This window comes from Stegostoma tigrinum, chromosome 17 (assembly GCF_030684315.1).
Source record: "Stegostoma tigrinum isolate sSteTig4 chromosome 17, sSteTig4.hap1, whole genome shotgun sequence".
NCBI classification, from domain to species: domain Eukaryota; kingdom Metazoa; phylum Chordata; class Chondrichthyes; order Orectolobiformes; family Stegostomatidae; genus Stegostoma; species Stegostoma tigrinum.
The window spans coordinates 17,573,795-17,589,947 of record NC_081370.1 but is presented as its reverse complement, the minus strand read 5'-3'; the positions used below and the strand labels follow the sequence as shown (position 1 = coordinate 17,589,947).

The window sequence follows — 16,153 nt, the reverse complement described above, 5'->3', positions numbered from 1 at the left end:
AACTAATTAAAAGACATTCAAACAGGTCCATGGTTAAAAAAAAGAACAGTTCAAAGGAAAACAGGCCAAACACAGGAAAATGGGACCATGTCAGGTTAGGATAGGATGCCTGATCAGCATGAACAAGTTGGGATAAAGAACCTGTTTCCGTGTCAGATATCTCTATGACTAACATAATTTCCCTTTAAGGCCATGCTGATTTTCTCCCTAAGTGTGCAGCTATAAAAATGACTTATTCTAACAACTGTTTCTGACAGCAAGCTAACTGGCCTATAAGTTTTCAGTCTCCCTCCCTTTTTCCAGGAAAGGAGTTATGTTGTTACTTTCAGTCTGATGGAACCTTTCTGGAGCATAGGGAATTTTGAAAAATTAACACCAACATATTGACCAACTCATTACATGCTTCTTTTAAGACCTTAGAATGAAGTTCATTTTACCCAGACTTGCAACTACAGCTCACTTTGTACCTCCCTGGGAGTTGTAATTTTCTTAAGTTTTACTCTCCCTTTCACTCGATTTATGGCTATTACTGGAATATTTTTGTATCCTCCACTGTGAAGACAGAAGCAAAATATTTGTTCATTTCATCCATCATTTTCTTATTATCTACTATTAACCTGTAATTCTCACTCTGGGAGGTGACAAAATATACTTTGGACCTTCCTATTCAACTACCTTTAGAAACTCTTCGTACATTCCCAGCTAGCTTCCTCTCAATCTAATGTCTCACTGTGGAATAACCCTTGAAATGCTTTGCTGTCCTTTGTATCCTGATTAATCATCTGCACTGTACAAACATGTAAACAGATGTATGCTTATTCCTTAAGTTTGATGTTTCCCCTAATTTTTTTTAGTTAATTGGGATAGTCGTTCCTTCCTTAAATATATTGCTACTAAAAAAAATTCTTAAATCACAAAATATTCCTTTAAACATCTATCACTTTTGTCATTAATAATCTATCCTCTAACCTATTATGTCTGTTTGCCTCAACTAGCTCAGTTTTTATGCCCAAATTATTGATCTTATGCAGGTTTAAAGGTACCAATATTAGGCCCAATCCTATCCCTGTCATTCTTTCAGTGTGTTAGAGTAGCATTGATACACATTACCCAAGATAACTTTCAATGCTGATTTGAATGCTTTTAACTTGATCACATGTTCTTTGATAAATCCTGCATTACAAACTGCTGTATATTCAACACTGGGCTTTACATTGCTATTAAATATGCTAAATAGGCCACTTTGAGATAGCCAGGTTATGATGCTTGAGAACATGTACCATGTGAATTCTTCTATTTTATCTCAAACTTTTTAAGTAGGATTATCACAAGTGTAAAAATCACTGTAGATTCCTAATAGTGCAGTGCATGCTTGTTGGACAATCTTAGCCTCATCTAAATTGTTTCCAGGAGTAGGGTGAATCAGGAATGTTGCACATAAAACAATTCCACAATGTTGCACCTCGGTCATTTAAGTTTTTCCAAGCATCCCAGATCAACAGTTTTTTTGTAAGTACATAAAAATACATTCAGAGTTTTTTTAAGCTTTTCAATGAATGTATATTTAATGTCTAACACCTGAATAAAGTTAATTGGGAACTCAATTCCACAGACACTGCAAATGGTGAATAAAGACAACAAATGTTACAATATTAAGTTTTGCCAAGTTTACACACAAAGCAACCTCCAATCAGTTGACAGTTGAAGAAGTATAAAATTCATTAAGCTTGCGATCCTTAACATGAGGGATACAGAATTCTATCTGGTAAGGACAGGATCAAGCTCAGATTCAGTTATACTTGGTTCAAACTCACATGAAGAACATGCATTTGCATGATGTTATGAAGGGATAGGACATTGGCATCTATGGAACTCAGTGTCAGTAAAAGTTAGTATCATTAGACAACCAAAGCAAACCTCTCAATCTAAACATTTTGAGCAACAAAGGGTACTACCGATAAGAGTACAAAGGAGAGATTTGGTTTTCTTGGTGTAAGTGTCACTTACTAAGCATAAATTAGGTAAATTAACACTATGGATAAAAACATGTTAACGGTTCCAGCTTTGTTGTGTCTTACTTAATTAGGTGTCCATTGATGTGTATAGTGGAAAAAAAGCACATCAATTTGTCTAATTCACCAAACAACCAATCTTCTCATTCCTCAGTGAGGATACACTTAGTTTCCAAAAAAAGCAAAACAAAAAAAAATTATCGTGGTATTATAAACTTTTGAACTTCAATAACTGTTCGTGGATTGATTAATGAATCACCAAAAGAAACTTACACATGGATAACAGCAGCAATAACTCATTATGGGGGAACAAACATCTAAAAGACAAGGGCAGAGTTATACAGGAATAGAAAGCGATTAGCCACGTCCAGTAAAAAGAGTGGAGGCTAAAACAAATAAAACTGCTTTGACATGTGCACAATAAATTGGACGCTCTACGCCAGAAGGACAACTGATTGCCCTGCACAAGAAGTTAAGGTGTTCATCACAGGAAAGCTGTGACTTTGAATAGACAGTTAAGGCCAAATGTAACAAGGAACAAAAGCTACTTCTGAGAAAGTGGCAAGCCGCAGATTTACTGTAATTTGGATGAAAGGACTTTTAAAAAAAAATCACATCATCAGTTTGAAGTACAAAAAATGTGTATAAGAATCAAACACCAAAATTCCCTGTTTAGCAGAAGTTTGAAGAACAACACTACATAAGGGTTAAACTGTGGACACTTCCAGAGACAAGACACTGCATACGTTGGCAAGCTCCATCATTAATCAGATAAAGCTAAGTTGGGTTGTGAGGCTTGTTTTTTTGGTTGTTACATGTAATAAAGTTTAAGTCATTATTTCAGTCCTTGACTGTCTGAGAGAGTTATTAACAAGTAGCCTACTTAAAAGTAACTTGTGGTGATTCACCCACAACATTACGTAGCGCTAAAAAAAATAGAAATACTGGAGAAAGGAGAGGTCTGGCAGTATCTGTGGGAAAAAACAGAATTAACATTGAGTCCAGTGACTCTTCAGAAACGTTTAAAAAAGGTTAATATTTTCTCTCACAGATACTGCCAAACCTGAGTTTCTTCAGCAATTTCTGCTTTTGTGTTTCAGATCTCCAGCATCCCCAACATTTGGTTTTATAATACTATATTAATGTCGTATTGTTAAACTATATGTGAAGTACCTGTGAAATGTAACAAGTCATGTACGACATGCAGCAGCCATCCATACAACAAACGAGATATGCATGACTGACTAATTTTTGTTTACATGTCTTTGTTCAGGCAGGAATTTTAACAAACTCCAGAAATAGGCCCAATCTTGAACAAAATTGTGCAATGCTTAATATCCACTTGAACAAGATTTTGCTTGATGCAACATCTGGCACACTTCCATCAATGCAGAGTTCCTCAGCAATAGCTGAATTAACATTAAAGATAACAGTGCTATCAACTCAACAAAGCTGGTACTTGGACAGTGTTACAAATTAATAATAATGTTCGCATGTTATACTTGATGCACCACATTCACAAACTGTTCCAAAAGGCACCGAATGTTGGGGAATACTAAGAATTCTCTGAGCTATTCTTTTGGAAGTGGTATTCCCAGGGCTGTGTGATTCTGCAAGTTCCGAGCTTTTTCTACCTCTTCAGATGAGCAAAGATCTTCCAGAAAAAGGGTTGCTAAATTACTTAGACGTTTGTTTTTAGACATGGAGAACCGTAGCATGCATTCAATAACTGGCATTGCTGTGATTTCCTTCCGGGACAAAGGAGTCATCAAGTACATTAATGTGGTAATTGCAGACAGCACTGTATCCTCATTATGGTTGGATAAACAGTTCAGCACTGCCTGAACTCCATTGTTCTGCAAAATGTATTCCTTGTTCTCTTCGTCTAAACAGAGGTTACAGAGACCACCTATTGAAAATAAAAGCATTGTCAACACTTGCATCCATGAAAACGTGAAGAACAAAATAGTGAACAAAAAAATTTTAAAAGTGAGGATACGCTGAGTGATCTGCCTCATTAAACATTAATTTTATTGTTCATGTCCTGACAGTTTCCTTCCCATTTAAGATGTACAAAACAAGATCACTAATTTACAATTGCTACAAAAGAAATAATTTTAACCTGTAAACACTAACTTCCCATTATACTTTGGAATAAAAAACCTAATGACTCTATAGGCACATTACATATAACATGTTCCCAACATTTCATGAAAAAAACATTATTAGAAGATTCACTGTCATCTGAAGTATGTCTATATGTGAACAGCATCACAAAGAGCGAGCACGTCAATTCAGATGCACATTGATTACAGATTAACAATTTATTCATTGGATATTAGCAAAACTGGTCTGACCTAAGAGTCAACCACATGGCTATGGGCCTGGAGTCTCATGTAGGCCAGACAAAGTAAGGATAGTAGTAAAGTAAGGATTTTCTTCCTCAGCAGATGGATTTTTACAACAATTGACAGCAATTAAATGGTCGCCATTAAACTAGCTTCAGATTTTATTTTTTTCTAAATTCAAATTCCACCATCTGCCATGGTGGGATTCAAACCCACATCCTAAGAACATTAGCTTGGAGTTCTGAATTACTAGTCCTGTGACATTACCACTACAGTGGTCTTTCCCCAGATCATGAGGGAACTTGACAGATTGTTCTTGAAAGTTATAAATACTTCATTAGAAATAATTAATCTTTAACTGATGTCCAGAAAAATATATAAACAATCTTCCTCTGGGACAAAAACCGAAATTGCTGGAAAACTCAGTAGGTCTGGCAGCATCTGTGGACAGAAATCAGAGTTAACGTTTCAGATTCAGTAACCCCTCTCGAGAATGTTCTGAAGAAGTCACTGGACCCGAAGCATTAACTCTGATTTCTGTCCACAGATGTTGTCATACCTGCTGAGATTTTCCAGCAATTTCTGTTTCAGATTTCCAGTATCTGCAGTGATTTTAAAGGGAAAAGTCGGGTTAGCAGTTAAAACATAGCAACCATGTTCCAGGATCCATCACAGAAAATAAGGCAGTACTCAGACATAAAAAAAACTTTAAATTTTACTGTCAACATTTCTGAAGTTGCACTTTTCCAAAGTTTATCATTTTTCCTTAAAATACTTAATGATTATGTCAGAAGGATTGGAATTGAGCAGAGTTTGGATGATCCATTTACCCAACAAAAGAAATGTGACAAAATACATATACAGAACTTAGATTTTACCCATTCCAAATTCTACAAGTCGTTCATTATCTTCTGTAAGCATATCCAGGAACAGGTCAATGACCTGCAGCTGTCGAAGATACTGATAGTTACTGGGATCATATGCAAAATTAGCTAGGTTTGCCAGAACTTGTTCTTTTGCCTCTGAAAAGTAAAACAAATCATAGATTTTAAACACAGAACGCCAACACTGGCAGTCATTGTCACTGGGACTGAGGGACACAATCATACTTATGGCAGAATGAACACAATGTAAAATATTTTTTGGTAACCTTTGCAGAGAAACCTACCCTGTGAAATGCTACTATAAATAATCCAGCATACAACTGATTAAAGATGAACTGCAAGCATTTAAGACACTGGCAATCTTGTATGGTAGGAAACATGAGCACAACCAAAAATATTAGATTCTGTGGTTTAAATCCAAATATCCTTGTCCTTTCTAAACAAACAGTTACTGGTTAGAATACTATAGCTCCAACTCCTGATTGCAGCTCACAATCATGGATCACCATTCAACTTTTTTTATCATCTTACCTTGACTATCAGTATCCTGAAACTCAGTGACAAGGGCTTGTAGGTAATCAAACCGATCTTGAGATTTACTTTCTCTCAGCTGACCTGAACTAGCCATTTCATCCGAAATTCAATTAGCTGCTCAGAAAAAAGAAAACTGGTTACAAACCAAGCAATGGCTACAGTAAGGAAATGATGTTTGACATAACCTAATATCAGTTGAAGAACAGATAGAAAAATGATTTTAAAAACTACTCTATTCATCAAAAACTTCAGTCTGCTCCTATTTCTATGTTCCATTGTTAACAAAATGGCAGAACAATGGGTCAACTGGCACACTCATTTCTATACACTAGTGAAAGAGAAAGTCAGTCCATCTGCAGCTATTTTGAAGTGACAATCCCACATGGCTATACAGTTCACTATTCCACTTATTAAACACTTTCATGTCCCAAACAAGGTTGTTCCCACGATAAACACAGAATTAGACATCAACTACGATGAGAGGACAACATGGTGAAAGATGTAATTTGGCCTTTCCTGAAAATCTAATGGAAATTGGAGTCTTCATTAAAACTAAAATTATTTCAGTGGTTCAGATTTATTATTTTGTGTAGCCTGAGCATTACAGCACTGATTTTCTGCAAAATAAATAGATTTCTAGAATATGCAAACAAAAGGACAGAATGCAAGAATCAGAGGATATAACTTACATGAAAGATTTATCAACATTACACTACACTAGACTAGGATTATTTACATTAGAAAGATGGAGATTGAGGGGGGACCTGATTAAGGTCTACAAAATCATGATGGGTATAGGCAGGGTGGATAGCAAAAAGCTTTCCCCCCCCAGAGTGGGGGACTCAATTACTAGGGGTCATGAGTTCAAAGTGAGAGGAGGACAGTTAAGGGAGATACGTGTGGAAGGCTCTTTACAGAGGGTAGTAGGTGCCCGGAACGCGTTGCTAGCGGACGTGGTAGACGCAGACACGTTAGCGTCTTTTAAGATATATTTGGACAGGTGCATGGATGGGCAGGGAGCAAATGGACACAGACCGTTAGAAAATAGATGACAGGTTAGACAGAGGATCTTGATCTATGCAGGCTTGGAGGGCCAAAGGACCTGTTCCTGTGCTGTAAGTTTCTTTGTTCTTCCCTATTATCAATCCAATGTTTTGAAAAATAAGTTTTTGCTCTTGAAAGGAATAAAAGCTAACCTTCAAATGGAGGCAGGCAAGGGGGCAAGAGAGTTTAGACAGGTGATTGACAATGTATAAATGGCCAGTCTGCAAAACCAATATAATCAACAGTGATAACAAGGTGTAGAGCTGGATGAACACAGCAGGCCAAGCAGCATCAGAGGGGCCGGAAAGCTGACATTTCAGGCCTAGACCCTTCTTCGGAAATGGGGGAGAGGAAGGGGGTTCTGAAATAAATAGGGAGAGAAGGGGGTGGTGGATAGAAGATGGATAGAGGAAAAGATAGGTGGAGAGGAGACAGACAGGTCAAAAAGAGGCAGGGATGGAGCCAGTAAAGGAGAGTAGGTGGGGAGGTAGGGAGGAGATAGGTCAGTCCAGGGAGGACGACAGATCAAGGGGACAGGATGAAGTTTAGTAGGTTCAGAGATGGGGTTGGGGCTTGAGGTGGGAGGGGGGAAAATAGGTGGGAGGTTAGGGAAGCGGAGACAAAGCACCCCCTTGACTTGTCCATCCTCCCCGGACAGACCTACTTCCTCCCTACCTCCCCACCTACACTCACCTTTACTGGCTCCAACCCCATCTCTTTGACCTGTCTGTCTCCTCTATACATCTTCTTTCCACCTCCCCCTCTTTCTCTCTCTCTATTTATTTCAGAACCCCCTTCCCCTCCCCATTTCTGAAGATGGGTCTAGGCCCGAAATGTCAGCCTTCCTGCTCCTCTGATGCTGCTTGGCCTGCTGTGTTCATCCAGCTCTACATCTTGTTACCTCAGATTCTCCAAATTCTGCAGTTCCGACTATCTCTATCAAGAGTGATGAAAGGAAAGGAGTGAGAGGGATCAGTGGAACTACCATATACTTGCGAAAAGACAAGGAGTTCCCCAGCTTCAGCCCAAGAGAAGTACGAAGACTGTATGATCTTGGGGCAAATATTAAACCACATTCCACAGCACACAGTTTCAGGATAGATGAAGTGCACTCATGTAACGGTTACACAATTTTTGTTGTTTAAAAAACTATTGCTTCTTAACAAGCCCATTAAGCCATCAGAAAATTGCTGCAAATTTTGCTGCTGCCGATATTAGGTAACTGTAATCAAAACCCCGCACCCCTTCTCTCTGCCCCCTGCCCCCCCAACTAAATTCAACAACTTACTGATCTACCAGTGCTCTTGACCTGTATCTCCTCTTCAAGAAGAGCCTCCTGTGCTCAGGCTCTGTCCCTATAAAACTCATTATATTTTTGTGACACAATCAATATTTTTCAGAAAGTAAAAATGTCATGATAGTTTCAGTATCCATGGGTTGAATTTTTCAAAAATTCACTTAAACATCAATATTTGCAAGTTTCATGGAGGATCTTTCTCCATGAACCCTAATGAATCTTTTCACACTACCTTCCCAAACTCGCTACATTACCCACGTACCCATCATTTCCTCCTGCTTGTCACAGACTGAAATACTGGCCACTGCCAGGACATCCTGGGATTCCTGGCATTGGTACCATCTTTAAACCCCACCTGATCAAGCACTGGCAGACTGCATCTGCCCTAAACTGTTCATTTCATGTGCCCCAGACATGTCAGACAGAGTGTAACTGGCATCCTGCTTTGTTAATGTGGACTGCGTGTGAATGCTACCTATGGAATATGCTGAGATGTTGGTAACTGATGGGGGTCTTGAGGAGCAAGTGGCAAGATGGAGTCAACAGCTTACAACTGATTTTCATGTCCAGAATTGTCACTGTCTAGTTTGCATGTGGCGTGTGGGAGAATGGGAAACTGCATATCAAATAAGGTGTGTTCTGTCATAATGAGGATGTTAACTCAAGGTATTGCATACGAATAGGCTCTCGCTGTTCACTAGCTAGAATCTTATGTTGTTAACAGCACTTCTTTGGAAAAATGCATCTTATTGCTTTTGATGGCAAGAAGCTCCTTGTATGATACTCCCAAATTTCTTACCGATGTCTGCATTGCTCAGAGGCTGAAAGGATTCCACTGTATATTTCAGACTGACAGCTCTATAAATCCATTTCAATCAAACTTCAGTTTCTTTGCAATAAATGCTAAGAATACTTAGCAGTTGGTTGGTTGTGATTTGCATTCCTCCATGTGCAAGATATGATCGGAACACAGCCTCAGAGCTTTAGTGATATCAGATGAGTTCCTATCAGAGTACTTTCAGTTATGAAATCCATTTTATTTTAATAACCCATTTGTATTGTGTATTAGCCAACAATCTATGAATACTGTAGAATGCAAGGGATAGTGTGTTTGACCATTATGTTATGGTTTATACATTGCATTTTACCTGGTAATAGGATCAGGGGATTGGTTGGAAAGCTTTCAAGAGCTTACTCAGAACAGTTCAAGGATGATTACATATTCAGTTTTAGTAAATTGTTGTCTGACTTGCATGAAGAGCAGCTACCCACTTGTGCTCCCATTCTCTGCAAATCCTCATGAATTGAACACTTGCTAGGCCACCTTCATTCACGTTTTGGAATCTACCTCACTGTCTGCAGTGTCGAAAATCAGCCAGCTACAACTGATCCATACCCCAGTGCCCTACATGTTTTCCACTACAGATCAATACATGGAGAAGACATTTGTCTCTTGAATTTAAATGTCACTTGGTCAAAGTGCTTTAAGATAAGAATCTGCAGCATTTTACATTTTTCACAAGTATGTATTACTTTTCAAGAAGAGGATTTTTAAATATATACATACGCATAATCTAAACCTTATATTCTTAGTTAAAGTGTGAAGCTGGATGAACACAGCAGGCCAAGTAGCATCTCAGGAGCACCAAGGCTGCTTGGCCTGCTGTGTTCATCCAGCTTCACACTTTGTTATCTTGGATTCTCCAGCATCTGCAGTTCCCATTATCTCTTATATTCTTAAGAATTGTTGCTTGAGAAAGTTTTGTTTGCAATAAATTATTTGTTATTGAAAAGAAACTTGGTTGACTTATTCCTGATACTGAACTAAATACACTCTGACATCCATACATAATTAGTATTATCACTGTCCTTTTTAAAATTCCAAACTTCGTAATGACCAGTGGAGGGGTAAGATGAAAAAAAATGATCCAGTTCATCCCTTCAACCTCCACTGTAACATTCCTTACCTGCAAACTTCAAAGGAGCAAGTTTTGTGGATGATTGGGGTGACGATCTTCTCTGAATACCATCATTTATTGCAAAAAGTTTACTATTGCCACCAGCAGTACATTGTATGTTGAAAGCCAATTTTAAAAAAAAAATCAATAAATCAAATTGACTAACAAGACAAAAAGGAGCAGCCCTTAAATGGGCACTGTAACAAAAATCAAATCATGAAATGATATTCGTAATAAAATGCATGGGGGGGGCAGTGGTGGCGCAGATGTGTTATATTCCTGCTCCCAGTGGTGCGCATTGGCCATTAAGTCCTCCAGCCTAGCAGCAGGATTTGGACAATATCCAGGCTTGGGCTAACAAGTGGCAAGTAACATTTGTACCACAAAAATGCCAGGCTACGAGCATCACCAATAAGACACAATCCAACCACCACCCCTTGACATTCAATGGCGTTACCAACACCAAATCCCCCACTATCAATATCCTGGGGGGTTATCACGGACAAGAAACTCAACTGGACTCACCACATATTAACAGTGGCTACAACAGCAGGTCAAAAGCTAAGAATACTGCAGTGAGTAAATCACCTCCTGACTCCTCAAAACCTGTCCACCACCTACAAGGCACAAGTCAGGAGTGCGCTGGAATACTCCCCACGTGCCTGGATGAGTGCAGCCCCAAGAAGCTTGACACCATCCAAGACAAAGCAGCCCACTTATTGGCACTACATCCACAAGCATCCACTCCCTCCACCACCGACACTCAGTAGCAGCAGTGTATACTATCTACAAGAATCACTGCAGAAATTCACCAAAAGATCCTCGGATAGCACTGTTCAAACCCATGACTAATTCCATCTAGAAGGACAAGGGCAGCGATCATGTGGGAATACCACCACCTCCAAATTCCCCTCCAAGCCACTCATCATCCTGACATGGCAATATATCGCCATTCCTTCACTGCTGCTGGGTCAAAATCCTGGAATTCCCACTCTAATGACATTGTGTGTCAATCTACAGCAGTTCAAGAAGGCAGCTCACTGCCAGCTTCAAGGGCAACTAGGGATGGGCAAGACGTGCTGGCCAGTCAGTGATGTCCACATCCCACAAATGAATAGAAAGAAAAGATAGCACATGCTCCCTCACCAGAGGCACTTGGGTGTGGACATAACCACTGAAAAGAGGCAGCAAATTGAGTCCAATAACCAATTCCTCAGGCAACTGCCTATGACGACTAAGCCCAGGAACATGGACAAGGTCATCTGACTTGGGCGCCAATACTCCTCTGCTTCACCCCAACACACCAACTGCCCAAAGAATAAGAACAGAAATGCAGCCAAAAATTAAGAAGCAACCCCACCAAAAATACAACTGGGGCTGTAAACATGCACACTATATATACACATGCAACGGATGCTTCAAGGCTGCAAAAATCAGAAGCCATCTGGGAGGCCATGAACCACCTTAACTTCGAATGCATTGGAATGCTGCATGCAAGACTCTGCATGTCAAATCCCTGATGGTGAAGCAGAAGACTCTAACACTAAGAGCCTCCCACAAAGGGGCCTGTTGCCTCTGGATAGCAGGACAGAATGTCTGGGCAAGTCAAATGATTCGCAAGGGTGAGGAGGTGAACAGTGTGCAGCAGAACTCTGAATAGTAAGTTTATCCATTTAGAATGAAATACTGAGACGATAAATTATGGACTGTTTTTTACTTGCACTTCGAGAGCAAAAGAAATTATATCGGATCTTTAACATAATAAAACACATCTCATAGCAGATTCACAAAGCAAAATGCTACATTGAGCCACATATGTATTAATAACTAGGTTTGATGAGATCAAATGCAGACTTAGTGATTACTTTATTGAACACCTTTACTCGGATGGTAAGAATGACCCCCCATCTGCCAGTTGCTTGCAATTTCAACACATCATTTTGCTCTCACACTAACATTTCTGACCTTGGCCTGCTGCAATGCTGCAGCCAAGTCCAATGCAAGCTGGAGGAACAGCACCTTATTTTTCACTGAGGCTCTTTATAGTCTTCAAAACACAACATTGAGATAGACAACTTTAGACTCTGAACACTGTCCTCCATTCTGATTACACCTTACTGTCCACTCTGGCCACCAGCCATACACCGTCACCCCTCCCCCAGAAGTCTTTTTACACGGTTTGCTCTCAGGAGAGCTGACCTGTTTTCTGCTAAAAATACCAACCACCATCTATACCTTTTTTTAAAAACTTCCAAAGCAGTCCCTTTGTCCTTTACTCCAGGCACACCCACCATCTGTTCCACTTGCTCCCCCTCCCCATTATCAGCAGCATAAAGGCCGTATATTCCAGCAATTATCAGTTCCAAAGAGGCCTTAGTGTCAAAATATTAAATCTGTATGTCTTTCTACAGATGGTCCCAGACCTGCTGCTTTTCAGCACTTTCTGGCTTTATTTCAGATTTACAACATCCTAATGCTTTGCTTTTATTTGCACAGGAAATTGCCCAGCTCCAACCCTAACCTCACCATCAAACCTTCAGATAAGGGAGACTTTACATAGCCAAAGCCTGGCGCCAACTTTCTGACACTTCCTCTTACTGCCTCCTCGATCATAACCCCACCCCTGACCACCAAACCATCATCTCTAAAACCATTCATAACCTCATCACCTCAGGTGACCTCCCACCTATAGCCACCAACCTCATCATTCCCCAACCCCACACTGCCCATTTCCATCTCCTTCCCAAAATTCACAAACCTGACTGCCCAACTGCCTGCTCCTGCTACAGCCTCACTTATCTCTACTTACTGTCATGATTGTCTCCCCCCCCCAGTTAGGGAACTTCCCAGCTATGCCCTAGATACCATCCATGCCTTCCACCTCCTCCAAGACTTCATTTTCACTATGGACATCCAATCCCTGCACACTTGTAACCCCACACAGATGGTCTAAAAGCCCTCTGATTCTTCCCCTCCCACAGGTCCAACCAATCCCCCTCCGCAAACACCCTCATTCACTTAACTGAATTCATCCTTACCCTTAACAACTTCTCCTTTAATTCCTCCCACTTACTACAGACAAAAAGTGTGGCCATGGGCACGTGCAGGGGCCCAAGCTACGCCTGTCTCTTCATAGGAGATGTAGAACAGCCCCTCTTCTGCTGTTACACTGGCACTGTCACCCACCTCTTCCTCCACTCTATTGAAGACTGTATTGGCGCTGCCTCAGGTTTCCAAGAGGAGCTTGAACAGTTCAACTTTACTACCACCTTTCACCCCAACCTCAAATTCACCTAGACCATCTCCAATACCTCCCTCTCTTTCCTGGGCACCTCTATCTCCATCTCTGGTGACTGCCTCGAAAATAACATCTTTTTCAAGCTCGCCAACTTCCACAGCTACATGAACTACAACTCCTCTTACCCACCTTCCTGCAAGAGAGTGTGATCCCAATTCCTCCACCTCCACTCCCGTTCCCAAGACAGGCCATTCCACTCCCGCATATCCCAGATGTCCTCCTATTTCAAGGACCATAACATTCCCCACCCCTCTTCCAGTGATCGAAAATGACCTCAACTGCCTGTCTTGTGTTTCCTGCACTTCTGCCCTCACATTCCCTTCCCGCAACAAAAATAAAGACAGAATCCCCACTGTCCTCATATCACCCTACTAGCCTCCACATCCAACATATCATTATCCACCACTTCCGCCACCTACAATCCAACCCCAAAACCAAAGAGATTTTTCTCTCTCCACCCCTACCTGCCTTTCATAGGGACCACCCCCTCTGCAACACCCTCATTCACTCCCCACTAACCCCACCAACTTTCTCTGCAACCGCAGGAAGTGCTACACATGCCCCTACACCTCACCTCCAATTCCAGGCACATAACAAACCTTCCACATCAGATAGGGGTTCACCTGAACATCAGTCAGCTTAGTCTACTGATGCTAAGCTGCTCCCAATGTGGTTTTCTTTACATTGGTGAAACCAGGCGTACTCAAAGACCATTTCCATCAAGCATCTATGCTTTGTACACAAGCAATGACAACACCTTCTGATCACAAACCATTTTAACTCCCACTCCCTGGGTGACATGTCCATCCTAGGCCTCCTCCAGTGTCTCAAATGACACCACCCACAAACTGGAGCAGCAGCACCTTATATGCCACCTTGGGAGCCTACATCCCAATGGTCTGAACATGGAATTCACCAGTTTTAAAATCTCCCCACCCCCAGCATCATCCCATACCCAACCCTCTCTCCCTCAAACACAACCCATCCATCTTCTCTCTCACCTATTGTCCCTCCCACCTCACCGAACAATCCCCACCGCTCCCTACCTGTTATCACTTTCCACAACCCATCCCTCATCTCTATTTATTTCAGAGCTCCCTTCCCCAAGACGATCTGGACCTGAAATGTCAACTTTTCTACTCCTCTGATGCTTTCTGACCTGCTGTGTTCCTCCAGCTATACACTTTGTTATCTCTGACTCCAGCATTTGCAGTTCTTGCTATCTCTTAATGTTTGAACTTGAAATGTTTGAGTTGGTATAGAACCTACCATACAGGAAAATGTTCCTAGATAGTGAACTATTTCATGAGTAAATAAGAAAACAATTTGTAGAGCTGGATGAACACAGCAGGCCAAGCAGCATCAGAGGGGCAGGAAGGCTGACATTTTCAAGGCCCGAAATGTCAGCCTTCCGGCTCCTCTGATGCTACTTGGCCTGCTGTGTTCATCCAGCTCTACAAATTGTTACCTCAGATTCTCTAGCATCAACAGTTCCTACTATCTCTGAATCTATTTCATGACTAAATCCGGTTTGATTGAAATCCTGGTACTAGATATCTAACTAATTACTTGAAACAACACTAATCTTCTCGGAAACGTTAGCAAAGCAGTCAAATTGTGAATGGCGTAAATCAACTTCTCAATAATATAAAATTCACGGAACCAGTGTAACGAAAAAAAACCGCATCAACACACAAGAACATAATAAATAAAGGACACAACCTGATCAACTCAAAATCCCCATCGACGGAAGTTGTAAAAAAACGTAACCGTACTTTTACGAGATTCGTCGCTGATCATGCGCATATGACCCACAACACCACTTCGTCTTCCCGGCAGCGCCGACGGGCGGCGAGGATGCATTTCCATTTAAAAGGCCATTTCAATCGTTTCCTTTTTTTATTCAGCGCCTTTCATGACACAGGACATCTCACGTGATTTTGAAGTGTTTCACACAGCAATCAGTTTGAGCACAACATGTTCCAGAACCAATCATGCGATAATGAACAGACAATTAATATCTCTAATGATTAAGGGACACCTCTCTGAAATGGTGAAATGAGATCTTTTAGGGGCATCTGAGAGAGCAGACACGATCTTGGTTTTAAAATCAGAACAGTACTGAAAGTACAGCAAACCTCAGCATTATACTGGAGGATCGGCGTAAATTTTAGACCCAGAATGGCAGCCCTGTGACATAGAGGAGAGTGACTGTCAAGTCACGACTGACAACTACACGATACTTTCAAAAAGCATGCTGGTATATTGCAAAGTTACAGAAGCCAGTACAGACCGATGTATGGCACATCTATCATGTAATTTAACACACGATCTTAGTACTTTGCAAATCAGTCTGAGTCAAATGTTTCATAACTATGTGCGTGAAACGTTTGAATGGGTACTGTTCATGCGGAGGTCATGAACTTGTTTTGGCTGGTTACCTCCTGACTTCCTGTTCTCTTCTGAAAGTGTTCACTATTGTTTGTGTTTGAGTACAGTACATTCATCCATTAGTAAATTATCAAAATAAAATAAAACGTTTACGTTGGCTGTCTAATTCGCCTGCAACGCAAGAATTAGTGTTTAGACTTCCATGATCTATAATCCATGTTATTGATTCAACATGTGTTGGCTGCCTGTAGTCTTTCCAAGTCTGCTGACAAGCTAGATAGGAAATTAAGTTGTCATGAAGATGTATTCAAAATCACTGCAACCATCAAACTGGAGTGATCTTCATTCTCTTCACACATGACAGATGTGCCATATATTGCTCTGTAT

At 40.7% G+C, this 16,153-nt stretch overlaps 1 protein-coding gene across 1 annotated transcript; it reads right to left on the bottom strand.

Annotated features, from left to right (window-relative positions):
- Positions 1 to 189: 189 nt before the first annotated feature.
- armc7 (armadillo repeat containing 7) lies at positions 190 to 15,204 on the bottom strand. The gene is made up of 4 exons (XM_048545796.2): positions 15,098 to 15,204; positions 5,776 to 5,892; positions 5,239 to 5,382; positions 190 to 3,921 (listed from the first exon to the last, which is right to left on the bottom strand). Exons 2-4 carry the CDS (start codon positions 5,870 to 5,872, stop codon positions 3,584 to 3,586), a joined length of 579 nt encoding a protein of 192 aa, XP_048401753.1. The 5' UTR covers positions 5,873 to 5,892; positions 15,098 to 15,204; the 3' UTR covers positions 190 to 3,583.
- Between the last annotated feature and the right edge of the window lie 949 nt (positions 15,205 to 16,153).